General features: G+C 45.2%; 1 protein-coding gene across 1 annotated transcript in view; it reads right to left on the reverse strand.

Moving 5' to 3' along the window:
• Nucleotides 1-4,965: 4,965 nt before the first annotated feature.
• The window catches only part of LOC121269856, a 28,499-nt gene continuing 6,180 nt past the window's right edge, over nucleotides 4,966-27,284 (reverse strand). The window contains exons 3-4 of the mRNA XM_041174894.1: nucleotides 5,749-5,837; nucleotides 4,966-5,617 (exon numbers count right to left, since the gene is read on the reverse strand). Of these exons, the coding sequence (XP_041030828.1) occupies nucleotides 5,185-5,617; nucleotides 5,749-5,837 (522 nt within the window). The 3' untranslated portion in view covers nucleotides 4,966-5,184. The remainder of the gene's footprint in view (nucleotides 5,618-5,748; nucleotides 5,838-27,284) is intronic.

Below are 27,284 nucleotides of genomic sequence, written 5' to 3' on the forward strand. Positions count from 1 at the left end.
AAGACAGAGAGAGAGACAGAGAGAGAGGGAGAGAGAAGGAGAGATAGAGAGGGAGATGGTGAGAGAGAGATGGAGAGAGAGACAGAGACGGAGAGAGAGAGAGATGGAGAGAGAGACAGAGATGGAGAGAGAGATGGAGAGAGAGAGAGACAGACAGACAGAGAGAGAGAGAGTGAGAGACAGAGAGAGATGGAAAGAGGGAAACAAACAGACCGAGAGTGAGAGAGAGTGTGGTAAAGTGAAGGACCCTGTCCCTTTAAGAGAATGCAGGTGTACTGATCATGTGACAGCACTGATGAATAACTGTACAGCGTGGGCATCTGGGAAATGTAAGTCTAGTTCTGGAGGTTTCTGAGTGAGCACGTATGATCTGGTGCTCTGCCCTATGTCTCAATAAACTTTTTATTCTTACACCAGTCTCTCCCCATTATTGATTGCAAGCAGCAATTGATGAGAACATAGGAAGGCGTGCAGTTAGAGCTCAGTTGGCCAACGAACTTATTTACCCAAGACATAAAAATGGCGACAAGGATAAAGAACAAAAGAAAATAAATTTCAAGAAGGGTGAGCAAAGCATTGGAAAACAGCATCTGTACTTATCTTGTAAAATAGGTGCCAGCTGGCAATCGGAGCAGAAAGCAGTGCTGCAGTTTAAAATTTTTTAAAAACCCTGCAAATCGTGATTGGGAGGATCCCATCAAAACTCAAAAAGAGCGCAAACCTGCCAGAGAAAATCCTATAGTGCGGAGACAGAGTTAAAAAAAACGGTGACTGCTCTTAAAGCGGCAATACATTTAAACTGCTAAAAACATAAAAAATGGCTATGGACAGAAAATTATAAGAGACCCCTGGAAGAGGGCAGCTCCATGGTAAGCCAAACACATAAATTCATCATTACCTGGAAAGCCTATCAGAAGTGCAGTCCACTTGCAGTCGTTCATGTTGCTGTAGTTCGGGTGTGTCGATTCATTCGAACCCATTTCAGATGACTGGTCTCAGTATGTCGAACGCCTAGCGTTCTATTTTACCACTAATGACATCGCTGGGGAGGAGAAGAAGAGGGTGATTCTTTTGTCCTCATGTGGGAGCAAAACGTATGGGCTGATCTTCAGCCTTACATCACCTAGTGTCCCAGACTCCAAGACCTTCGATGAGTTAATAAAAATTGTACCGAGCCACCTGAGACCAAAGCCCTCAATTACTATGCAGCGCTTCAAGTTCAATTCAAGGAGCAGGCTTCCAGAGAGACAATAGCTGATTATGTGACCGTTTTAAAGGCATTAACTGAGCATTACAAATTCGGAACGTCCATTAGTGATATGTTGAGAGACCGGCTGATATGCGGGATTGGAGGTGATACTATCCATAGGCGTTTGCTAGCCAAACCTAGTCTAGAGTTCTATAAGGCATTAGAGTTAGCTACCACGATGGAGAGTGCTGTTAGAAATTCCGAAGTTATAAGAGAGACACAAAATGGCGTTGTCCATCTGGTTGAGCGGATCAATCCGGCAACAAAAGGCGCGAGAACTTCAGACTCCACGGAAAGGCCGGAAATGCTCTCTAGCTCCAGGCCCTTGAAAAACAATGGTACTGAAGTGAAAACCCACAAACCGAATGACAGAAATACATCCAGTTCTCCAGTGAGCGAACAACAGCTCAAACAAACCGAGTGCTTTTTCTGCCATCGCTATGGCCACATAAGGTGGCACTGCAGAGAAAGGATAAAACAACACTAGAAAGGCAGAAGGAAACATTGTGCAATATGCCTCATGGAACCAGAAAAAATAGAATCAGACATCTATTCGTTATAAAACCTCAGAGTGGATAGAACCGAGCCAATCTAAGTAGCCATAATGATCAACGGACAACCCATTAAGATGGAAGCTGATACGGGTGCATCGATATCCATCATTAGACAGCACACATTTCGATATCTGAGTTAGAAGTTTCGGACACAAAGCTGAGGACATACATGGGCGAAGAAATATAACTGAAAGGATTATGTCAGGTCTCGGTGACGAATGGAGATCACTCTGAGAGGTTGCCCTTGTTAGCAGGAAGTGGAGAGAGCCCCAGCTTAATAGACCACAACTGGCTAGAAAAGATTAAATTGAAATGGGCCGAAATTTTTCAAATTGCAACGAGAAGCTTACAGGAATTGTTGCAAAAGCATGCTTCCATTTTCAACAGTGAGTTAGGAAAGATTCGAGGATCACAGGCCAAGATCCATGTAGACCCAAACACAACACCCAGATTCATAAGAGCCAGACCAGTCCCCAGTGCTCTGTGGAACAAAGTTGAAACCGAACTGGACAGGCTGGAAAAATTGGGCACTCTACAGCCAGTGCAATTTTCTGAGTGGGCGGCACCCATCGTACCTGTACTGGAGCCAGACCAAAGCATGCATTTATGCGGTGACTATAAGCTAACTGTCAATAAGGTGGCCAAACTCAATAGACACCTGATACCCAAGATTGAGGAATTGTATTTGAAGTTGGCAGGGGGCACCACATATTCAAAATTAGACATGAGCCATGCCTACCAGCAGGTAAAGTTGGAAAAGGACTCTAAGGAATTCATCATCGTTATTATGCATTGAGGATTGTATCAATACACATGTCTACCCTTTGGGGTCTCCTCGGCGTTTGCTACTTTCCAAAGAATGGTAGAAAACTTGCTCCAAGGATTGCTCCATGTTATTGTTTACTTGGATGACATATTGGTCACAGGACTGACCGACGATGGACACTTAGCAAATCTAGAAGAGGTGCTCAAACGCTTCACACAAGCTGGGGTACATTTAAAATGAGAGAAGTGTCTGTTCCAAATTAAGGAGATGGTTTACTTGGACCACAAGGTTGATGCACATGGCCTGCATCCTGTGGAAGTAAAGGTCCAGGCCATTCACGAGGCACCTGCCCCAAGAACTACCACAGAGCTTAAGGCCTTCTTAGGTTTGGTAAACTTCTACAGCCAATTCCCCCCAAACCTCTCAACTGTGCTGGCCCCATTGTGCATCCTGCTTAAGAAGAATCAGAAATGGAGTTGGCAAGCCCGGCCCCAGGATGCCTTCCTGAAAGTGAAGCCATTGTTAAGATCGTCGGCCTTGTTGGTTCACTTTGACCCCTCTCCTATAATGTAATCGGTAAATGGCCGAATAATTAGACAACACACGTGGATCATCTCTGCAAAGAATACTAGTCCCACAAGAAGAAATGCAGTCTTCATCTACGCTTGAGTCTGTTCCGCATGTGGAGGACGGGTCACAGGGTTGAGAAGCACCGGTGGGGCCTGTGGGACCTGAGGGGGTTGGGGAGACAAACCTGCCAATTTTCACTGAGGAACCTCCTGAAAAGGAGGTCTCGGAAACACCAGCCGAGGTTGTTGAAATGAGACGCTTAACACGTCCGAGAAAGCCTCCTGAGAGACATGACCTGTAAGTAGTTATTGTGTAAATAGTTCATGTGTTTTAAGCTTGTTAGGTGTACTTTTAAGTAAAGGGGGAGGGATGTGGTAAAGTGAGGTACCCTGTCCCATTAAGAGAATGCAAGTCATGTGACAGAGCTGACAAATCACTATACAACGAGGGCAACTGGGAACTGTAAGTCTAGTTCTGGAAGCTTCTGAGTGAGCATATATGACCTGGTGCTCTGCCCTATGTCTCAATAAACCACGACTGTTTATTCTTACATCAGTCTCTCCCCATTATTGATTGCAAGCAGCAATTGATGAGAACATAGGAAGTTTGCAGTGAGAGTTTGGTTGGTCAATGAACTAAGTTACCCCAGACATAAAAGAAAGAGAGAGACAGACAGAGAGAGAGACAGAGAGGCGGAGACAGAGGGCAGAATATTTCCGTTGCCGTGCAGGGGGCGAGACCTGCATGCTGATGCGTAAAATGATGCACGGTGATGTCGGGTGCGTGTCCTGATGTCACCGCACGCCATCGTGATATTTCGCTGGGCGGATGCGTGACGATGTCCGTTGCACAGCCACCACTCATTACCGGCCCAATTAAGGTAGTTATGGCTCCAATTGTCCTGGATTTTAAGGCGTCCGTGTGATATTCAGCTCGTTGCACGGGCGCAACGGGCAGGTGGCTATCCGAAACTTTAATGAAGCTCATGCATGGGCAGGAAAGAGGGATCATTGTTTTTGGGAATCCAGATATTTGATAGTTAGTGCTCAGAAGTTATTGAAAGTTGCGTGTGTGAGGTGGAGAAGTCTCAAACGCACAGCAGCTGCTTGGACTCCACTCATTCCCTTCAGGTCAGCACTTTTCAGTGAGGATTTGTTTTGGGGCCTTTAGGTTTTAGCAAGCCTCCCTTAGCCTGGGAATGGGAGGTGATCTCTCCACTGGAGGCACCCCACCTGAGGAGGAAGAAAGGGCTAGAAGGGAGAGGAGGTCAGGAATGGACATTCAGCCTCCAGGGGAGCCACCTTTGGGAGGACAGGCGCAGGATTGGTGATGGGCGCCATAATCAAATCTAAAAGACACACAAATCATTCATCAAATCTCAGGAATCCATGCACCATTCCAAATAAAGAGGAATCCACAGCCATTTGAGACAACATTAATTTAATATTGTTACCAAAGTCTTGTCAAATTACAGAAATCAAAATGTGTTGGACTTCATACAAAGTTCTAATTAACTCTTTGGGGGGCAACAGAAAACTACCAGTGATGGACCCAGGATGTGCCTAAGGTGCCTTCATATTTTGTTTGCAGGTGCTATGTCTTTGTGGTGCCCCGTCGCTGGCAGTGGCATCTGAGACAGCCTGCTCTCTCAGATGTCCTGTTGGCCTCAATGACCTTGGCGGACGTCCTCTGGCCCGTGGAGCCTGTGCTTTCCCCGCCTGGGAGGGAGCTGCCAGCTCGCAACCTCATTGGGTGCCGCAGTCACTGGCAGAGGGGCAGAGGAGCTGCTGCCATCATCCACAGCACCAGCAGAGACGACAGGCAGCTGCTCCGCTGACGTGAGGTCCATTTGGCCCTCCCTGCTCACCGTAAATGGATGGGCACCGAGGTGGGATACCTGGTGGCCAAACCACTGCCCACATGGGCACTGACCAGATGAGGTCAATGCCCCTGTCAAGGCACGCAACCCCAGGAACCCCTGATCCTGACCCTGGAGCTGCATCTCCATGAGAATCGCCAATCTCTCCATGGAGGAAGCTTGGCGCTCAGCCAAGATGCTCAATGCATCGGCCATGGCCCACGTAGACTCCTCCACTGCTGACACCGAGCAGACCCTCATGTATCTCCACCAAATGTTCCCGAACACCCGGCCGCATATCAGCACTTGGCTGCATCGCCCATGACTCCAGAGGCTCATCATCTGCCACAGGCTGAGCATGTGCCTGGGTCTCTTCAGTCCTCCGATTGCAGGCGCCGTCAGCACTCTCTGAATCCGCCAGCTGCTCCAGCGACTGTGAAATGCCCTCACCGCTGTGACCTGGGACACTGGCCAAAGATATAATGTCCACCAAGGTGCTAGTATCTGCGCTGGTGCCTGCCTGGCGGAGATGGTGTGACACTTCTAATGGTGAAACTTCATGCCCCTCAGGTGTCAAAGGGGGCCCTGCTGCTCTGGATCCCAGCCGTGCGCCGATAATGCTAAAAGGAAGAGTAAGGAAATTCGATCAGTTAACCTGCAGGCAATGTCAATGTACATGTCTGTCCCCCGGATCATCATGCGCTTATCATTCCACACGCAATGGGCAAGCCATGTTGGTAATGCCACTCACTGAAAAATCAGCAATGGCAATGGATGTTGGGAGACTACTGGCAACGTGAGTGCTGGCCACACATATCTGCCCGTGGAACCCCAACCTCTCTGGCTCCAGTGGACCGGGGTGTGTGGAACTTCTCCAGGTCCAGTGCCTCCTGCTCATAGCGGCTGAGCATCAATATCTGGTCTGTCCCACCGCCAATCTTCAGCCACTCGGCGCTGTTATGAGAATTCTTCTCCTGCAAATTAAAAAATTGCATTGATAAGTGATACTTGTACCATCAATCTGCTCATGGTCGGCCCATCCCAAGCCCAATTGGCCATTGCAGGGCTGCAGTGCATCCTTCCCCTGCTGGTGGCTGGCACTCACACTGATACGCCTGGTCCTTTCCCCCGCACCCCCCCACCCCGGCCACATGTTGCCTTCATCACAGTTGGAAGCACAGTTGTACCTGCCATTGCAAGGGGGCACAATGACATGGAGCGCAGAGGACAGCACATCCATCTGTGCCACAGGACCTTGAAGATCCCCTTACACCATGTCATCACCCTGACTTCCACAGATCATGGAGTTCGACCAATGCACCTGGGTGTAGCTCCTCCAGGTTGAACCCACCACAGTCATGTGGGTGTCACTGCACCACATGCTGCGGGTGCAGAACCCATCTCATCTCAACCCTCTCATGCTGACGAACGCATAGGCAATCTCTGGTGGGCCGCCCAGCTAAAGACACATGCTGTCGCTAACTCATTGCACTCAGGCCACTCAGACATGGGTGGGGCACCAGCGAGGCAGAAGGTTACATGGGTGCAGTGAATAATGCCAACATGCTATTCACCCTACCCGTGTGCAGCAGGTCATTGAAGTGCTTGCGGCACTGGTTCCATGAGCTCCTCCCAGGCACACTTGGTCAAATGGGGTAGCCTCCTCCTCCTGTCCTCGGGAACAGGCACTCATCGAAGAACCTGGGCATTCACTGGCCACCCGCCCTACCCTCCTGCATGGCTCTTTCTGATTTGCCTTGGCCCCGACCTCTGGCCATGTACAGCAGCCTTAGTGTGGCTGCAGCTTGGCCAGGTCGCCATTGGACTCAGCGGTGATTGCCGATCCGCCCACTCCCGCTGTCCCCAGGAATCGCCAAACACGCTGGGCGGGACTCAATTGGCTCGCCCACACAAAATGGTGGCGCGGTACCGATTGCCACCTTGCCCGCCCGCGCCCGCACCCCCCCCGCCCAATATGGGGAAAATTCTCCCCAGAGAGACAGAGACAGAGACAGAGAGAGACAGAGAGAGTGTTTTGTGCGTATGGGTCAATAATCTTAATCATGATAGCGTACAGGTTGAACTGGGGGCTAATGTTCACAGTGTGAACTTACACATGAAGTCTGACCATTGCATGAGACGGCAAAAAATTGCTGATTGCTGTGGACGATTTGGAGGAGGGAAGGGGACAATTTTTGGCAAGAAGCTGAATTAAGGTGAAAACAGAGGAAGATAATCATCCCATCATTAGAAACAGAAAAATCACTTGTTATTAGGTTGGTGTTAAACATTTTTGGACAGGCTGGGTCACACGGGACAATTACACTCTAACATGGAACGTGCAGACTAATAAAGTTAAGTATCCCACTGAGTGCAGTTAAAGTAAGATTGAAACAGTGCCAAGACAACCATTAAGAAGCAGCACCAAAGGATAATCTCCCCCAGTTTAATGCCAACAAAACCAAGTCTGGTTGCATTTGGCTCCCAGCATCATTACTAGGCTTTCATCTCAATCCAACAAATTCACCTCAACCAAAAGCCAGAAATTTGTAATCTCCTGTTTGGAAAGGACTTTTATTTATAAAAGCAACTTTCATGACCATTACTTGATCGATATGAATGACTTTACAGCCAATGAAATGTTTTTACAGTGTAGTCACTGGTGATGTAAGAAATGCAGCAGCCAATTTGTGCAGAGCAAGATCCCACAAATGGCAATGAAATAAATTACCAAATAATCTGTTTCAGTGAAGTTTGTTAAGGGATAAATATTGGCCAAGAGACTGGGGAGAACTCCACTGCTTTTTTTCTAAATAGTGCCATTCACCTAAGAAACAGATGGGTCTTCGAATTAACGTCACATTTTGAAAGACAGCACCTCTGACAGTGCAGCATTCCCTCAGTACAACACCGGCCTGGGCCATGTGCTCAAACCCCTTGTTGGGGCTTGAACCTATTAGATCTCTTTGCGAGTCCTTTCCTCCAGCAATAAATACTTGAAAAAATATTACACTGCAAGTTGTTGTGATCTGGAAAGCGCTGCCTGAAAGGACAGTGGAAGCAGATACAATAGGAACTTCCAAAAGGGAACTGGGTAGATACTAGAAAGAGAAAGATTTGCAGGGCTATGGGGAAATAGTGGGGGAAGTGGGACTAATAGGATAACTCCTTCACAGATCTTAGCACAAATATGATAAGCTGAATGGCCTCCTCCTTTGCTGTATGATTTTATGATCTTGAAAGACCTGGTATTTTGGGTGTGAGTGGAATGTGTTTAACAGGCTTTTTTTGAACCAAGGTGTTTTATTTCTTATTGCAATTTAAAGTTTAAAGTGTCAGCGGTTGGTAGCACTCTCGTCTCTGAGACCCTGCGTCCAACTCTCACTCCAAGGCTTGAGTACAAATATCAAAGCTGGCACTGAGGGAGTGCTGCATGGTTGGAGGCACTGCCTTTTGGGTGAAACATTAAACCCAGGTCGCATCCTTCTGCTCAGGTAGATGTGAAAGAGCCAATGTCATTATTTTGAGGAACAGCAGGGGAGTGATTCCTTGTGTCCTGGCCAATATTTATCCCTCAATCAACACCACAAAAACAGATTATCTGGTCATTACCACATTGCTGCTTGTGGGAGCTTGCTGAGCGCTAATTGGCTGCTGCATTTCCTACATTACAACAGTGACTACACTTCAAAAATATACTTCATTGGCTGTCAGGCACTTTGAGACGTCTGGTGGTCATGAAAAGTGCTTTATTAATGCAATTCTTTCTTTTTCTTTGTGTTGTTTCAGTTCACAAATCAATTTCTACCTTTGGATCTGCTGTGTGTTTTGCAGAAAAATCCTTTGCCTTCCTTTCTAGTCTAGCTGGAAATATCAGAGCTCTGAAGTGAGAAGCAATTGTGGGAACCGGAACAAAGCTGTGGGTGGATATCATCCGCCCCCTCACTCTGTGAAATATCTCCGGGGGCAGATGGAACATTTCCCTGCAATAAGCAACTCTTTTCTTTTCTAGCTAAAGTGTATTGATTTTTCTGTAAAATAATATTAAAAACCTCTAGATAATCAAACCTAATATTTTTGTGTGTATATATATATATATATATATATATATATACACACACACACAATAGATTACTTATTCACTTAGCTGCTCAAACACTTTACTGACTGGTCCACAAAAGTCTGCAAGCTGAGGGTTGTGATTGTTGTAGGTGTTGGGCATGGTTTGGTAGGTCTTATTAAAGTATTCATAGTCTTAGGTAGTTCAACAATAAGTACTTTTTAACTACCAGAATATATGAGGGTACAGTAAAGGTCCAAGCTAGGAGCTATCTCCATGCTTGCTTCTACACATGGCTCTGTCCAACACTACACTGACCCCTAGGTGTGGCTCGCATGCTCTCTTACATCACTGTGTGGACAATACTGTACTCAGTCCTGCCTTAACCATTTGTGTGCCAGACCCTTATAGCCTTATAATGGTGATTTTGAACTAAATATTATATCAGGAGTGTGCAGCTTGTCGTGAGCCTTCAGACCCCAGGTCTGTGTTGACCTCAGTTAAAACTGGCAGAATTCTAGGCTTCCTCCCAGACAATTCCTCACACAAATTTTAAATTCAAATGCTTGTTTTCAAATCCTTCCAGGGCCTCATCCCCTCCCTGTCTCTGTAACCGCCTCAAAACCCCACAACTCTCTGATATTTTTGTGCTCTTCCAATTTTGATCCCTTGTGCATTGCTGGTTCCTTCCCTGCACCACTGGCAGCCGTGCTTTCAGCTGCCTGGGCCTTAAGTTCTGAAATTCCCTCCCTACACCTCTCTGCCTCTCTCTCCTTCCTTAAGATGCTTCTTAAAACCTACCTGTTTGACCAAGCTTTTGATTGCCTGTTCTAATATCTCCTAATGTGACCTGATGCCAAATTTTGTTTGATAATCATTCCTGTGAAGCAATTTGGAATAAAGGCAATGTGTAAGTGCAAGTTGTTGTTATTTTCTCCATTCTAAATGCACATAAGAAATAAAGAGAAAATCAGCATAAACATACTGATTTATGCGAGTAGGACATTTAAAAAGATCCGAATTAAAGCTGGGACTGTAGAAAGACTCAGCATGAAATGGCAACAAACACTTCACCCACTAAAAAGAGAGATTGCAGACTCTCCCTTTCGGTATCAGTTGAACACCTGGGGCAGAATCTTCTGTTCAGGGTGCGGGGGATGGGCCCCACATGCCGACACATAAAATGAAGTGCAGTGTCGTCGGGGGTGCATCATTCTGACCTTCCATTTGGCGGGTGCATACTGGAGTCGGCTGTGTGCCCGCCGAACTGTCAAAGGCCTGTTAAGGCCATTGATTAACTAATTAAAGCTATTGAGAAAGCTGCCCGTCCAACCTTAAGGTTGGTGGTGGTGGTGGTGGGGGGTGGGGGTTGGGGGTGGGGGTGGCGGTGGGGGGGTGGGTGGGAGGCGAACAGCCCAGGCGGCCTTCGTATTTTTCATGAAACCTCATCCACGGGCAGGATGAGGTTTCATGAAGGTTTTATTAACGAAGTATAAATTTTTTATGAAAATTCATAAACATGTCCCAGCTCATGTGACACTGTCACATGAGGGAACATATCTGAAGCATTTTAATTTTTTTCCACGTTTAAAACTTAAGTTAATCTCCCTGAGACAGCTCAGTGCCTCAAGGAGATTTCTGCGCAAAAGAGGCAGCCCCCCACCTCTCCCTCCTCCTCCCTACCACATTGGTAGCGCTGAGTGCTTCCAGGTGCACGTCACGCTAGGCAGGCCTTAATTGGCCCGCCCATGTAAAATGGTGGCGTGCAGCCGATCGCAGGCAGTGATTGGCTCCGCGCCCGCTTGCGTGCACTCCCAACCGGCCTGCCCGACGGGGAGAATATACTCCTCCTGCTTTCACACAACACAGAACCTTCCAAACAACTCCTTTGAAGTTCTTTCTAAAGTGAGGGAATATCAAAGTAGGGATGGTACACTATTGACACCTAATGTTCATGTCGAGTACTCCCAGGGCAGCCCATCAGGGATCCAAGTGTGGATTCAAAATCCCTCCCCAGAGGTTTAAGCACATAATCCAGGCTGTCACTCCCAGTGCAGTACTGAGGGAGTGTTGCACTGTCAGGGGTACTGCCTTTTGGATAAGAGATTAAACCAAGGACCAGCCTGGAAGAAATCCCACGGCACTATTTTGAAGAACAGCAGCAGAGTTCTCCCTGCTGACTTGGCCAATATTTATTATCAATCAATATCATTAATACAGATTACCTGCTCATCTATCTCACTGCTTTTGTGGGAGCTTCCTGTGCAGTAATTGGTTGTGCATTTCCTGCATTGCAAAAGTGACTACACAGCGAATGCAGTGCTTTTTGAAGTGAAGTGCTTTAGGATACCTTGAGGTAGTGAAAGGTGCTATAGAAATGTAACCCTTTCTTCCTTTGGTTTGGATTAAAGGTCTCTCTGCTCTTGCTGGTAGAGGACATACCCCGATCTCAGAAAGTTCTCCCTCCTCTATCATGTTTGATCTTTGTGTCTCCCATGCTGGCCGGGTCTCTGAGACCACCAGTTTCTGCAGCTTCTGAGACAGTTCGAATCTCTCGCACAGAATCACAAAGTAATCAAAAGGGATAATGGAATGTTAAGGGCAGGTTTTTCCGGTTGGCAAGCAGGGGGCGGGGCCCACTCACCAACGTGTCAAACGATGTGGGGATATGTCGGGCGTGTGACCCAACGTCACCCCGCGTCATTTAGATTTTCAGATCTGCAGGCGCACAGCCGAATTGGCTGTGCACCCACCGAACTGTCAACGGCCTATTAAGGCCGTTAAAAAACTTATTAACTTGATTGATGGACCCGCCCGTCCAGCCTTAGGGTTGGTGGGCAGGCCAGGAGCCCAGGCGGGCCTCGGAAAAAGCATGAAACCTCATCCACGGGCGGGATGAGGTTTCACGAGGGCTTTTAAGTGTTTGAATAAAAGTTTAGGACACGTCCCAACTCATGTGACAGCGTCACACCAGGGGACAAGTCAGGGAAATTTTTTTATTGCCTTTCCTTCAACTTTTCAATTGGATCCGATCTCCCAGAGGCTGCACTCCCAGCTGAGGGGATCTCCCCTCCCACCGCCCACACAGGGAGCGCATAGCGCTTCCTGACCGATGTCACACTGGGCGGGCCTTAATTGGCTCACCCACATAAAATGGTGGCGATCGGAAGGCTATTGACGTCCACTCCTGCACTTCCCCCCCACCACTGATGGGGTTGGGGGATGAATGTTCCCCTTGATCTTTCTCTCAACCAGTTTGGAATCTAAAGGTGAGGAAGTTATCCCTCAGCTGGACAGAACCTTGATCAGGTCACATCCAAAAACTGTGTTCAGTTCAGGAAGGAGATATTGTGTGGCAGTGCAGATTCATCAGGGTGATACCGGAATTTAAATGTTTACATTATGAGGGCAGTTCGCATCAACATGCCTTGTGTTCCTTGCATTTAAAAAGTTGAGAGATGATCTAATTGAGGTGTTTAAAGTGATTAAAAGGATTTTACGTGGTAGATAGGAAGAAACTATTTCTTTTGATGGGGACTTCATCTTCAAATTTGAGCTTGGCCATTCATGGGCAAAACTGGGAAGCATTATTCACGTAAAAGGTTTTGGTAATCTGGAACTCTGTCTCCTGAAAGTCTGTTGACTTAGACAGTTATTTAACATTTTCAAGATTGAGATTCATAGATATTTGTTGGGGAACATTGGATATTGAACAAAGGTGGATAATGGAATTCAGATACAGATCAGCCACAATGTAATAGAATAGCAGACTAGGCTCGAGGGGATGAATAGCCTTCCCTTGTCCCTCATACTCATCTCAGCTAGTTGCAGGTCTGCTCTGTCCAAGCAAGGGTTTTATTAACATTCTGTCCCACTTCATGCTTCCTGGAGAAATTGAACAAATCACAGTACATCTTTGCACTGGGATGTTGATTTTAACCCTGTTATGATCAGCAGGACCACTGCATTCGAATTCTTCAGTCTCACCTGCACCCTGCTCATCAGGCAATGAATATCAGGACCACTGTTTCTGATGGAGGCCAAACAAATCCTTCTAACACAGAGCGGTGAGAATGTGGACTCACTATCACAGTGAGTAGTTGAAGTGAATAGCATAGGAGCATTTAAGGGGAAACTAGACAAACACTTGAGGGAGAAAGAAATTCGAACTGAATGATGATTGGGTTAGAGGAAGAGAGGTGGAAAGAGTTTGTGTGGAACATAAACACTGACATGGACTAATTGGGCAAATGGACAGTTTTATGCTGTAAATTTCATGTAATACTAGGTAATGTAGACAGGAGACCTCTGTGCCATCAATTCAGCTGGACTGAAATTCTTAGAAGTGAAAAGGACAGAGATCTAAATGGGATTGCTTGCTATAATCGAGTAACACAGCTCAGACCTGAGACATTCCATCATCAAACTTTCAGTGTGTGGGGTCTTTACTCCAAAACATCAGAGAAACAAACTCGTCAGACATTAAAAATCCAATCCTGCCAATTATGCTTTCATCAAGGAAAACCTGACCCAACTTGCTCTGAACAGGACTGAACATTTCTGGGGGATTAAGATAAGATTACATGAAAGACACTTGCTGCCATCAAGCTCCTTGCTGACTCTCTCAAGTGCAAGAGGAGCCTGAATTGACTTGGAAACTCTCTTTGCCAGAACATGTTGCTTACATGATCAGATACCATGATGACTTTAGTGGGATTCACATGACAGCACTACACCATCTGAGTTCAACTTTCATCTTCTGCCGCATTCTCTGAATCTTAAAACTGAAGGGACCTGATATATTCTGTATATCCCACAAACAATACATGGTATTTGCATCTTTAAGTTTATGAAAGGTTTCATTAGGGTAGACATGGAGAGCAAAAACAGAATTACCTGGAAAAACTCAGCAGGTCTGGCAGCATCGGCGGAGAAGAAAAGAGTTGACGTTTCGAGTCCTCATGACCCTTCGACAGTTCTGTCGAAGGGTCATGAGGACTCGAAACGTCAACTCTTTTCTTCTCCGCCGATGCTGCCAGACCTGCTGAGTTTTTCCAGGTAATTCTGTTTTTGTTTTGGATTTCCAGCATCCGCAGTTTTTTTGTTTTTATCTTTATTATTATAGACATGGAGAGGATGTTTTCACTTCTGGGGGAATCCAAAACTTGGGACCATAAATAAAATAACCTGTTATGACCAAGGAAAAATATACTGCCAAAGTCATGTTAAAAAGGAAGTAATTGAGACACTGGATGTGCTAAAAATTGATAAAAAGGAGGTAATAGAAAGGTTGGCTGTACCCAACGTTGATAGTTCACTAGGACCAGATGGGACGCATATGAGGATTCTGAGGGAGGTAAGGGTGAAAATTGCAGAAAAATGCAAGAACATCTAATTTCATCAGTGTCTGTGAAAGTGGGAGTAGCAGTTAAGGCCTGAAATTATTAAAGTCGACATTAAGATTAGAAGCTGCATGAGGAGAAATGTTTTGGGATGGGTTCGGAGTTGAGGAAGAGTTTAGGGTTTGGGGGTGGGATCCCTTTGCTGGAGCACTGCTGGCGAGAAGGCTCCCCCTCTGACCTACTTCTTGCTTTTTTTAAGGGAGCTGTGATACTCCATCGTTAAAAGATGTTTTCTGTAGCAGATAATCACCAACCTGGGAATGGCCTGTTTAAAAGGTGACAAACATCAGGGGGAGAATTTTCTCCCCGTCGGGTGGGCTGGTCAGGAGCGGAGCCGATCGCCGCATGCCATTTTACATGGACGGGCCAATTAAGGCCTGTCCAGTGTGATGTGTGCCCGGTTGCGCTCAGCGCTACCTGTGCAGGTTGGGGGGGGGTGGGGGGGGGGAGGAGGGAGAGTCGGGGCCTGTGCTGTGCGCACGAAAGAGTGCAGAAATCTCCCTGAGGCATGGAGCTGCCTCAGGGATTAAGTTCAGTTTTACAGTTTAAAATAAAGAAAGATAAAAATTATTTACACATGTCCCCTCATGTGATATGTTTATGAAATGTTTAAAATTTTTAAATTAACTTAATAAACCCTTCATGAAACCTCATCCCGCCTGTGGATGAGGTTTAATGAAAAATGCGAAGGCTGCCTGGGCTCTTCGCTTGCTCACTCGCCAGCCTTAAGGTTGGACGGGCAGTCATGTCAAATTGGTTAATTAGTTTATTAATGGCCTTAACAGGCCTTTGACAGTTTGGTGGGCATGCAGCTGACTCCGGTGCGTGCTTGCTGAACGAAAGATCGGAATGATGCGCGGTGACATTGGGATGCACGCCTGACATCACCGCACATCATTTTACATGTCAGCGTGTGGGGCCCACTCCCGCATGCTGAACAGAAGATTCAGACCCAGGTATCATAGTTAGTAGATGCAGCTCTGCTCCTTCTCTCTAAATCCCAAGCCCCTTATGTTACCATGGCATCTGTAATCACTAAATACTTTAAATGTTTTATTATTAACATTATACTCAGTCTCATAAGCACAGAATGTCTCAAATGTAAGAATCCCAAAATAATTTAGTAATGTAATCTGGTTATTTCAGTTTAGTGACAGATTAATGCACACTGCATAGATAATGTCCCTGTGAACCTGCTTCCCTGTGAGTTCAGTACACCCCTCTCCATGCCCCTAGTACACCCCCTTTACATCCCCTCTACCCCATTACACTCCCTCTACACCCGTTATGCACTTCTTTTATCCTGTTACAAACCACCCCCCATCTCATTTCACACCTCCTTTATTCCTGTTACATACACCCTCTAAACCTTCTAAAGTAATCCCACTAACACACATTACAGGATTCACATTACAGGACTCTTGTGCTAAATGCTGATGATTGATCTGGTCACAGGTGAATATTTGAGCTCCGAGCTGAATCATGAATAGTGAATGTGGCAGTAAATCAGAGCATGTAACATCTCAGAGCTGGCTCCTCTTAATAACATTTCTGTCTGAGACCATATTAAAAAGAAATATATTTTATATATTTATAGAGAGATGGGGAAAGCAATATAATGGTGCCTTACTCGTTAAGTGCATTGCTCAGTGAATCTTATAAATCTCAATAGATTTCCTCTTGGCCACCTCCAATCAAAGCTCATAAAATTACGCTGACGGCCAATTTAAGATTGTCAGTTGGGTTCGCAGTGTGGCCTGTGTGTGTACTGGAAGCTACATATATTAATACACAGAGCCCTGTTCTTTGAAGACAGAAAGAACATGTACACACATTGTGCCTGTTTCAGCTAGACAAAATAAGTGACAGCCATTCGCTGGTTCATTCCTCAGGTCAATGCCTTGACCAATCAGAGCCAAGCTGTCTGGTTTAAATTTCAAACAATGCTTGGCAATTAATTGTCAGTCACCATTAAGTGATGTATTCTCCATGGCAACACCTTTACCAATCAAAATCCACTTGCCAACCAATCAGCGCCCTCTTCTCATATAGTATAAATTGTTGCTCCCTTTATATTTGGTATTCTTGCAAGATGAAAATCTCTGACAAAAAAAAATCTTTTTTTCAGCAGTACTGAAGTCCATAAAATGCAGTTCAAGTTTAAGGCTGAACCTCACAATAGAACAGACTCCAGGATTGATTCTACTCTATTGCTATAGCGAGGGTGGGTAACAGAGAGAGGGCAGTTGCTAGGGAAATTAAAATGCAGAGAGATGCAAGTGAGGCTGTCGATTCCCTATTACCCATTCGACATTATCACACACAGTCTTTGCACAACAAAGGATCTTGCTGATCTCAAGCCAGGTTGATGGGGTGAAGTCTCTCTGCTCTCGTCCTTTCTTTCTCTTGGATTAAATGACTATCAGGTTGACAGTGTCCTCAGTTTTTACAGCAGTTTGATTTACTTTAAGAGTCTCGCACCATTTGACTCCGTTTCTGGAACCTTCTCACAGGAAACTGTAGCAACAGCTCAATAATCACAAAACATTCATCTGAGTCACCTGATACCTGCTCATTCCATTAAAGTGGAAATGCATTTTCATCTCACAGTACAATACTAAGGAAGTTATGCTAAACCTTTATGCCCCCTCATTCTATACTCCTCAATAGTTGCAAGGTCTAGCCTGCCCCTTGAAAACCTCCATCAACTCATGCAGTAATCTCCTCTCTTCCAATGGCCCCAAATTTGTGAGAAACAAAATCCTGTAGGTGTTGTTCTTAATTTTATAAGAACATAAGAAGCCAGAGTGAAACATTTGGCCTCTTGAGTCTGCTCTGCCATTAAAAAGGATTATGGCTGATCTTCTAACTGAACTCCACTTTCTTGTCCCATCCCATATTCCTGATTCTCTTAGTATCCAAAAATCTATTGCTTTCAACCTTGAATGTACTCAATGACTGAGCCTCCACAGCCCTCAGGGGGAAGAGAATTCCAAAAAAATTCACAACTCTCTAAGTGAATAAACGATTCCTGATCTCAGTCCTAAATGGCTGACCTCTTATTGTGAAGCAGTTCTAGACTCTCCAGCCAGAAGAAACAGCCTCTCAGCATCTACTCTGTCAATCCCTCTTAAAATTTTATCCGGCTCAATGAGATCATCCCTCATTCTGCTAAACTCCAAAGAGTACAGGCCCATCCTACTCAATCTATCCTCAGAGGACAGCCCTCTCATTCTAGGAGCTTTTCAAATATTTCTTCCTGTATTTCCTTATACACTGTACCATGACACTGTGCCATCCCCTCTCTCCTTGTCCTTTACTGTAACAGGACCTTTCCAACCTCAATCCCTATTTGGTCACTGGATTGTGGCTTGGGGAGTATCTGATTATTGTTGGTTGAAGAAATTTGGCAATAACTGATATATATCCAGCTACATCCTGAAAAAATACCTTTATACATCCCAATAACTGTCTAGCTTGTTTCACAATGTCGACTAACTGCAGATATAAATGGTCAAATTAGTAAACTGCTGCCCATTTGATAATTCACTTGGAAAACCAGCCCAAGAAGCACCTAAATACTGAAAACAAGAACAAAAATACCTGGAAAAACTCAGCAGGTCCGAATTTCACTGTAACAATTAGGATTATGTAAAGTGCCTCAACTTGTGAAGGAAGTATTAGGAAATTGGCTGCGTGGGAAATATTAAAGTAAACCACTGCAGAGATCTTTAATCTGAGTAAGGGTTTTGTATTGTGGTGTAATGACTTGTGGAAGATGATTGTGTTGGGCAAATCTCTATTGTTTGTCACCATGGATTTAATTTTTGTTGCAATGATGCCAATTCTATTGAAAATGATCATGTGATTTTTGCATGACACCATTGACCAATCCATTGCTCATCTGGGGCCACCAGTTTCCCAAAATCTGTGTAATCCCTGCTCCCCCTATAAGAATGAAATCAAAATGGAATTATTGTATTGAGTAACAGAGCTCAGCTGTGACTAACTTTTTTTGTGCTATTACAGGTAAGAGGTGTAGATGCTGGAGTGGGTAATGACTACTTTACTGGACTAGTAATCCAGAGGCCTTTACTAATGATCTGGAGACATGAATTCAACTCCCACCTTGGCACTGGTGGAATTTAAATTCAGTTAATTAAATATATCAGTAATTCTGACCATGAAATGACTGGATTGTCATAAAAACAACCAGTTCATTAAGGTTCCTCTAGGGATTGAGGAAATCTGCTGTCTTACTCCAGACCTACAGCAACATGGTTGACTCTTAACAGACCTTTGACATGGCCTAGTAAACCACTTATGTGTATCAAACATATTACGACCTCTAAATTTGGGACCTTTTCCCATTTCAGGCGGCATCATTGGTACCATCAAGGTAGCTGCAGAATAAAGGTCCAGCAATGTGTCTCTACCTCTATTGGCTGTAGAAGAACAAGGATAACAAGCATATGGGAACACCACTTGCAAGCTCCTTCCAAGTCACATGCCATCCTGACTTAGAGCTATATCACTGTACCTTCACTGTTGCTGGGCCAAATGCTGGAATTCCCTCCTAACAGCGCTGAGTGTACGTATATCACAGGGACTGCAGCGGTTCAAGAATGTGGCTCTCCACCACCTTCTCAAGGGCAATAGGCAAGGGCAATAAATTCTGTCAGTGACCCCCTTCCCCCACATCCCATTAACAAATAAACTAAAGCTTGGTGAGCTTTCAGCCTTCAGCTACGCGAAACTCTTGTTAATCTGTTACCCAATGGCAGCTTTTGATAAACAGATTAAAATTAGTAAAAGATAATTGTTTAGCTCCATAATGTACTGGGCAGATAACATGCAAGTTACTTTAGGGCTCAAACCCCAAGGCTTGGACATTTCATAGTTAATATCAGTGATTAAAATCTGGCAGGGAAGATGAGAGTGAGTTAGTCCAAGAGAACATGTATTATGTGATAATCATTGTTTTATGGTGTGGAGGCCCAAGCTGCACAAAGGAATCGTTTTGTATGAGTAACATCATTATAGTTTTGCTAAAGGTTCAGATTTAACAACTCATTATGCAAAGAGATGATTTTTTTGTGGCATAATTAACAATCTGCTCAGAAAATTATGGGCTAAGAAGGTAATTTCTCAGCAAGAGGAAATGGGCAGTCTCTCCTGTGTTAGAAGGTGAATTTCCCTATTAGTGGACCTATGCTGCCAACTCTGACAGCACAACATAAATCCTCCCAGGAAAGAGCTACAAGTAATTTTTCCACAGAGGGACTGAGCCCAAAGAGCAAAGCCAGAGCAATTTGTTTACATATTACCCATATTTATAAATATATTAAAAACTGAAAATGGCTCTTCCCACCCATCCTCCTCCTCAGCTCACAGTGCTGGGAACAGGGTCACTGGTAAAACGTGAAACAGAATTCCTGCAGCTGTGATGGATCCAAACTCCAAATGGAAAAATCAGAAGTTCACAACTGAATAGGGAGTTGGCAAATACATGGAAGCTGCTACATGGTCAGAGGTCATTCAGCCTAACCAGTCCATTTTGGTTTATACCCTCCGTGTGACCAAATAGAATTACAAAGTATTTACAGCACAGAAACAGGCGATTCAGCCCAACAGATGCATGCCAGTGTTCATGCTCCACACCAGCTTCCTCCCATGCTTTCACCCTATCCTCCTATTCCTTTCTCCTTCATTTACTTGTCTCACTTCCCTTTAAATGTATCTACACTATTCTCCTCAACCACTTCCTGTAATAGTCAGCTCCACATTCTCACCACTCTCTGGGTGAAGAAGTTTCTCCTGAATTCCCTTATTGAATTTATTAGTGTTATAATTTTGGTGCTTCCCTTCACTGCCTCACTGAGACATTGCCATGGGTACAAACACCACTCATGATGTATTGGCCAAGGTGTAAGATCCTGGTTTCAGACCTGTCTCAGCTTCTAATTGAGATAAATAAGGTAGCATCAATTGATGGTTCGATGTATATTGAAATTAATTGATCTGATGCCAGACATGATCTTAGCAGAGTGAGTCACTCCTGGACAGTGTGAGAAGGGGCTTGGATCAGGGTCAGAGCTCTGGTATCTGCAGCCTTAGGTATAACTCAGGCTGTGAGTGCTCCCTCAGCTGGGGACAGAGAGATTTTAACTTCAAGTGCAAGTCCCACCCAATCTGGACATGAATCACCGCCTGGTTGAAGGTGAGAGTAGGTGGTAGAAAGTCATTGTCTAGGAACCGAAGGAGCAGATAGCAGTCAGGAGAAAGTTAGGGGACCCAAGGTTTCCTACTGGGATACAAAATAGCTCTCCCACCCCTGCAGACAGTAAAAAAAAACATAAAATAATTTAAAATATTTATCGTCTTGTGCCTGTTCTGTCCTTGCTCCTGTTTACCACCCCTTCGTTGATGACTTGAGCATTTGTGGGATTTACATGATTATGTTGGGGTCCTAATTGGTTCATGGGACCCCGATGTTCACAAGACCTCAGTCTGCCTGTCATACTCCTCTTTTCTGAGGTCAAAAACAATGCAGTTAAGATAGCAGCTAGCACCAGTGTTTGGGGAATGCAGCAGGAAGCATTTGACCCATTTTAACCACCTGCCCATCCCTGTTATTGGCAGGAGAGCAGGGTTAACATCACCCCCCTTCCCTGTTTGTTGACTGACGCCCACTAGTTCATGGGTTGGAAGCTGGTGGCTTCCACTGGAGCAAACAGGAAAACTGGGAGGGAGCAGGAGATTCACCTGGAGCCACAGGTGCCAGTTCCTAATGCCACTCTCTGACGGCCATTAACAGGGAAACCATATTTACTGTGCTATGGATCAGTGGGTAGCCCCATTGCTTTTGGGTCAGAAGGTGGTAAGTTCAATTTCCCCACCAGAAACATGTGTAGATTGTTGAGGCTGATATTTCCAGTGCAACACTGAGGGAGTGCTGCACTGTCGGAGGTGCTGTGTTTTGGATGAGATTTTAAACTGAGGCTTCGTCTGCCCTCTTGGGTGGTCAGTATTTGAAGCAGAGCAGGAGAGCTCTCCCAGGAGTGCTGGCCAATGTTTCTCTCTCAAACAATATCACAAAACACAGATAAGCTAGTCATCACATTCCTGTTTGTGGGATTTTGCTATGAAAATTGGTTGCCCCATTCAATCAATGGCATGACACTAGGAAGTTCTGAGGAACAAAGGGACCTTGGCATCTGTGTCCATAGATCTCTGAAGGTGGAGGGGCATGTTAGTTGTGTGGTGAAAAAGGCATATGGGACACTTGCCTTTATCAGTCGAGGCATAGATTACAAAAGTAGGGAGGTCAGGTTGAAGTTGAATAGAACCTTGGTGAGGCCATAGCTGGAGTACTGTGTGCAGTTCTGGTTGCCACATTATAGGAGGGGGTGCAGAGGAGATTCACCAGGATGTTGCCTGGGATGAAACATTTAAGTTATGAAAAGACGTTGGATAAACTTGGGTTGTTTTCATTGCAGCAGAGAAGACTGAGGGATGACCTGATCGAGGTGTACAAGATTATGAGGAGCATGGACAGGGTGGATAGGGAGCAGCTGTTCCCCTTTGTTGAAGGGACAGTCACGAGGGGGCATAAGTTCAAGATGAGGGGCAGGAGGTTTATGGGGATGTGAGGAAAAACTTTTTTACCCAGAGGGCAGTGACGGTCTGGAATGCGCTGCCTGGGAGAGTGGTGTAGGCGTGTTGCCTTACATCTTTTAAAAAGTACCCGGATGAGCACTTAGCACATCATAACATTCAAGGCTATGGGCCAAGTGCTGGTAAATGGGATTAGGTAGGTAGGTCAGGTGTTTCTCATGTGTCGGTGCAGACTCGATGGGCCGAAGGGCCTCTTCTGCACTGTGTGATTCTGTGATTTCCTACTTTAATAGAGTGGGGAGGCAGTGGCATGGGGTATTGTCACTTGACTAGTAATCCAGATACCCAGGATAATGCCCTGGGGACCTGAGTTCAAATCCCACCATTGAATTTGAATGAGTAAAAATCTGGAATTAGAAGTCTAATGATGACCATGAAACCACTGTCGATGTTGTAATCAGAACGACAACAGAAAACTCAGCCCTGTCAACGCTGCAAAGACCTAACTAACACCTGGGGGTCTAGTGCCAAAATTGGGAGAGCGGTGTCACAGACCAGTCAAGCAACAGCCTGACATAGACATATTCATACTCATGGAATCTTACCTAACAATGTCCCAGACACCACCATTACCATTCCTGCGTATGTCCTGTCTCACTGACAGGACAGACCCAGCAGAGTTGGTGGCACAGTTGGGAGGGAGTTGCCCTGGGAGTCCTCAACATCGACTCCAGATCCCATGAAGTCTCATGATATCAGGTCAAACATGGGCAAACAAACCTCCTGATTACCACATATCATCCCCACTCCACCACTCCACCCAGCCCCCTCCAACAGCTGATGAATCAGTATTCCTCCATTTGGAGGAAGCACTGAGGTTGGCAAGGGCGCAGAATGTACTCTGGGTGGGGGACTTCACTGTCCATTACCAAGAGTGGCTCGGTAGCACCACTACAGACCGTGCTGGCAGAATCCTAAATGACATAGCTGCTGGACTGGGTCTGCGGTAGTTGGTGGGGGAACCAACAAGAGGGAAAATCATATTTGACCTCATCCTCACCAGCCTGCCTGCCGCAGATATATCTGTCCATGACAGAATTGGTAGGAGTGACCATCGCACAGTCATTGCAGAGATGAAGCCCCATCTACACGTTGTGGATACCCTCCGTCGTGTTTTGAGGCACTACCACTGTGCTAAATGGGACAGATTTCGAACAGATCTAGCAGCTCAAGACTGGGAATCCATGAGGCACTGTGGGCCATCAGCAGCAGCAGAATTGCACTTGAACACAATGTGTAACCTCATGACCTGGCATATCCCTCACTCTACCATTACCATCAAGCCAGGGGATCAACCCTGGTTCAATGAAGAGTGCAGGAGGGCATGCCAGAAGCAGTGCTAGGCATACTTAAAAATGAGATGTCAACCTGGTGAAGCTACAACACAGGACTACTTAAGTGCCAAACAGCATAAGCAGCAAACGATGGACACAGGTAAGGGATTTCACAACTGATGGATCAGGTCTAAGCCCTGCAGTCCTGCCACATCCAGTTGTGAATGGTGGTGGACAATTAAACAACTCACTGGAGGAGAAGGTTCCACAAATATCCCCATCCTCAATGATGGGGGGATGGGGGGGGGGCATCAATCAATGCAAAAGATAAGGCTAAAACAATTGCAACAACCTTCAGCCAGAGGTGCCAAGTGGATGATCCATCTCGGCCTCCTCCAGAGAACCCCAGCATCACAGATGCCAGTCTTCAGCCAATTCGATTCACTCCACTTGATATCAAGAAACAGTTGAAGGCACTGGATATTGCAAAGGCTATGGGCCCTGAAAATATTCCAACAATAGTACTGAAGACTTGTGTTCCAGAACTTGGGCGACCATAGCAAGCTGTTCCAGTACAGCTACAACATTGGTATCTACCCGGTTTTGTGGAAAATTGCCCAGGTATGTCCTGTACACAAAAAGCAGGACAAATGCAACCCAGCCAACTACTGCCCCATCAGTCTAGTCTCCATCATCAATAAAGTGATGGAAGGGATCATCAACAGTGCTATCAAGCAGCGCTTGCTTAGCAATAAGCTGCTCATTGATGCTCAGTTTAGGTTCCGCCAGAGTCATTCAGCTCCTGATCTCATTACAGCCTTGGTTCAAACATGGACAAAAGAACTGAACTCCAGAGGTGAGGTAGGGTGACTGCCCTTGACATCAAGGCACCATTTAATCAGGTGTGGCATCAAGGAGTCCGAATAAAACTGGTCAATGGGAATCAGAGGGAAAACTCTCCGCTGTTTGGAGTCATACATAGCACAAAGGAAAATGGTTGTGCTTGTTGGAGGTCAATCATCTCAGTTCCAGGACATCACTACAGGAGTTCCTCAGGATAGTATCCTAGGCCCAACCATCTTCAACTGCTTCATCAATGACCTTCCCTCCATCATAAGGTCAGAAGTGGGGATGTTCGCTGATGATTGCACAATGTTCAGCACCATTTGCGACTCCTCAGATGCTGAAGCAGTCCATGTCCAAATGCAGCAAGACTGGACAATATCCAGGCTTGAACTTATAAGTGGCAAGTAACATTCACGCCACATAAGTAAGTGCCAGGCACTGACCATCTCCAACAAGAGCAAATCTAATCACCGCCCCTTGGCATTCAATGGCATTACCAACACTGAATCCCCCACTACCAACATCCTGGGTTTACCATTGTCCAGAAACTGAACTAAATTAGCCATAGTAATACTGTGGCTACAAAAGCAGGTCAGAGGCCGGGAATTCTGCGGAGAGTAACTCACCTCCAATCTCCCCAAACCCTGTCCACCATCTACAAGGCACATGTCAGGAGTGTGATGGAATACTCTCCAGTTGCCTGATGCAGCTCCAACAACACTGAAGAAGCTCGACACCATCCAAGATAAAGCAGCCCACTTGAATGGCACCCCATCCACAAAAATTCACTCCCTCCACCACCTACACACAGTGGCAGCACCACCTGCAAGATGCACTACAGGAATTCACCAAGGTTTTTTAGACAGCACCTTCCAAACCCACAACCTGTACCATCTAGAAGGACAAGGGCAGCTGTTGTATGGGAACACCAACACCTGGAAGATACCCCCCCCACCTCAAGCCACTCATCATCCTGACTTGGAAATATGTCACCATTCCTTCATTGTCACTGGGTCAAAATCCCGGAACTCCCTTCCTAACAGCATCGTGGGACTGCAGCGGTTCAAGAAGTTAGCTTAACACCACCTTCTCAAGGGCAATTAGGGATGGGCAATAAATGTTGGCGTAGCCAGCAAAGCCCACATCCCATAAATGAATTAAAAATGTGACTACAATTCAAAAATAACCTTATTGGATGTAAAGTACTTTAGATTGTCAAGAGGTCATGAAATCCAGGCACGTGTGAATTTCTAGGCCAAAGCCTTGGATATAAAATGGAATGTCTGAGTATAAATCATTCAGTCTCGATATTAATTAGCGTCCTTTACATGGCACCAGCTAAAACACAGTGGTAGTTGAGGTCAGTTTCAGTCACTGAGATGCTGTGGTCCAGTCTTCATTTTTCTCTCTCTTAAGCTTCACTTGATGACTAGTCCCAGCTCTTGGCAGAGACAGCAAGAGACGTTTTTGTCCGTAACAGTGTGGGATAGAAAGGTTACTGCTGGGCTTTTCACTATATCTAAATAGATGACTTGATATTTAATGCAAAAGGTTAGAAAGTGGAGTAGGGGAGGGGAAGAAGCTGCGATGACAGATGAAACTCCTTTAAATTCAGGAGCTACTCTTGATGGCTCTCTATTCATTCTTCCTGGTTGGAAATCTCAATCCCCACATGGTTTCAGCTGTATTGCTGTTGGATTATAATTAGGGAATTAACTGTAACTGATCTCTTGCAGACTATTAACTGCACATTCTGCCAGATGCTTAAAGTGTCACTATCGACAAAAATCAAAACCTCACAAATGTTTATTATTAATATTTTTTCTTCTTTAGTGACTATTTATGTCTAAACAAAAAGACATTTTTACAGTTAAAGAAAAACTTGCATTTTTGTCACATCCTCAGATGGTCCTGTAGCACTTTACAGCTAGTTAAGTACTTTTGAAATGTGGTCACTATTGTAATATCATGAATGCAGCAATCAATTTTCACACAGCAAGCTCCCACAAACAGCAATGCGATAATGACCAGATAATTTGTGATGTTGATTGAGGAATAAATATTGGCCAGGAGAACTCCCCTGCTCTTTTTTTGAAATAACTGGATGTAAGAAATCCGACTAAGAGGGCAAACATGGCCTCAGCTTAATATCTCATTTAAAAGACAGCACCTCTGACAGTGCAGCACTCCCTTAGTACTTCACTGGAGTGTCAGCCTGGGTTATGTGTTCATATCTCTGAAGTGGGACTTGAACATACAACTTTCTGACATTCAAATCCAATGTGAATGACCAATGTTCTCTGGATGATTTGATCCCCAATAACATCCATTACATTCATAGGATTACATAGGGTATACAACACAGAAACAGGCCATTCAGCCTAACCAGTCCACGCCAGTGTTTATGCTCCACTCAATCTTCCTCCCATCTTTCCTCATCTTAAATCTATCATCCTAACCATCCCTTCCCTTCTGCCTCATATGCTTGTCCAACCACCCCTTAAACACATCTATATATTCACTTCAACCATTCCTTGTGGTATTGAGTTCCATATTCTCACCTCTGGTAAAGATTTTTCTTCTTTATTATTAAGGAAGTCTTAACAATGCACTTAGAAAAGCATAGCATAATTAGAACAAGTCAACTTGGTTTTACTAAAGGGAAATCCTGTTTAACAAATGTATTGGAGTTTTTTTTGGGGATGCAACTAGTAGGGTAGATAAATGGGAACCATTAGATGTATTATACCTGGATATCCAAAAGGCTTTCAATAAGGTGCCACACAAAAGGTTAATAGGTAAGATAAGTGGGCAAGGGGTTGGAGGTAAGATATCAGCATGAATAGAGGATTGGTTAACAAATAGGAAGCAGAGAGTGGGCATAAATGGAGCTTTTTCAAGTTGGCAGGCAGTGAATAGGAGTCCCACCTGGGTCAGTGCTGGGGCCTCAGCTATTTACAATCTATATCAATGACTTAGATGAAGAAACAGAGAGTAATATATCTAGGTTTGCTGATGATACAAAGCT

This window comes from Carcharodon carcharias, chromosome 26 (genome assembly GCF_017639515.1).
Source record: "Carcharodon carcharias isolate sCarCar2 chromosome 26, sCarCar2.pri, whole genome shotgun sequence".
NCBI lineage: Eukaryota > Metazoa > Chordata > Chondrichthyes > Lamniformes > Lamnidae > Carcharodon > Carcharodon carcharias.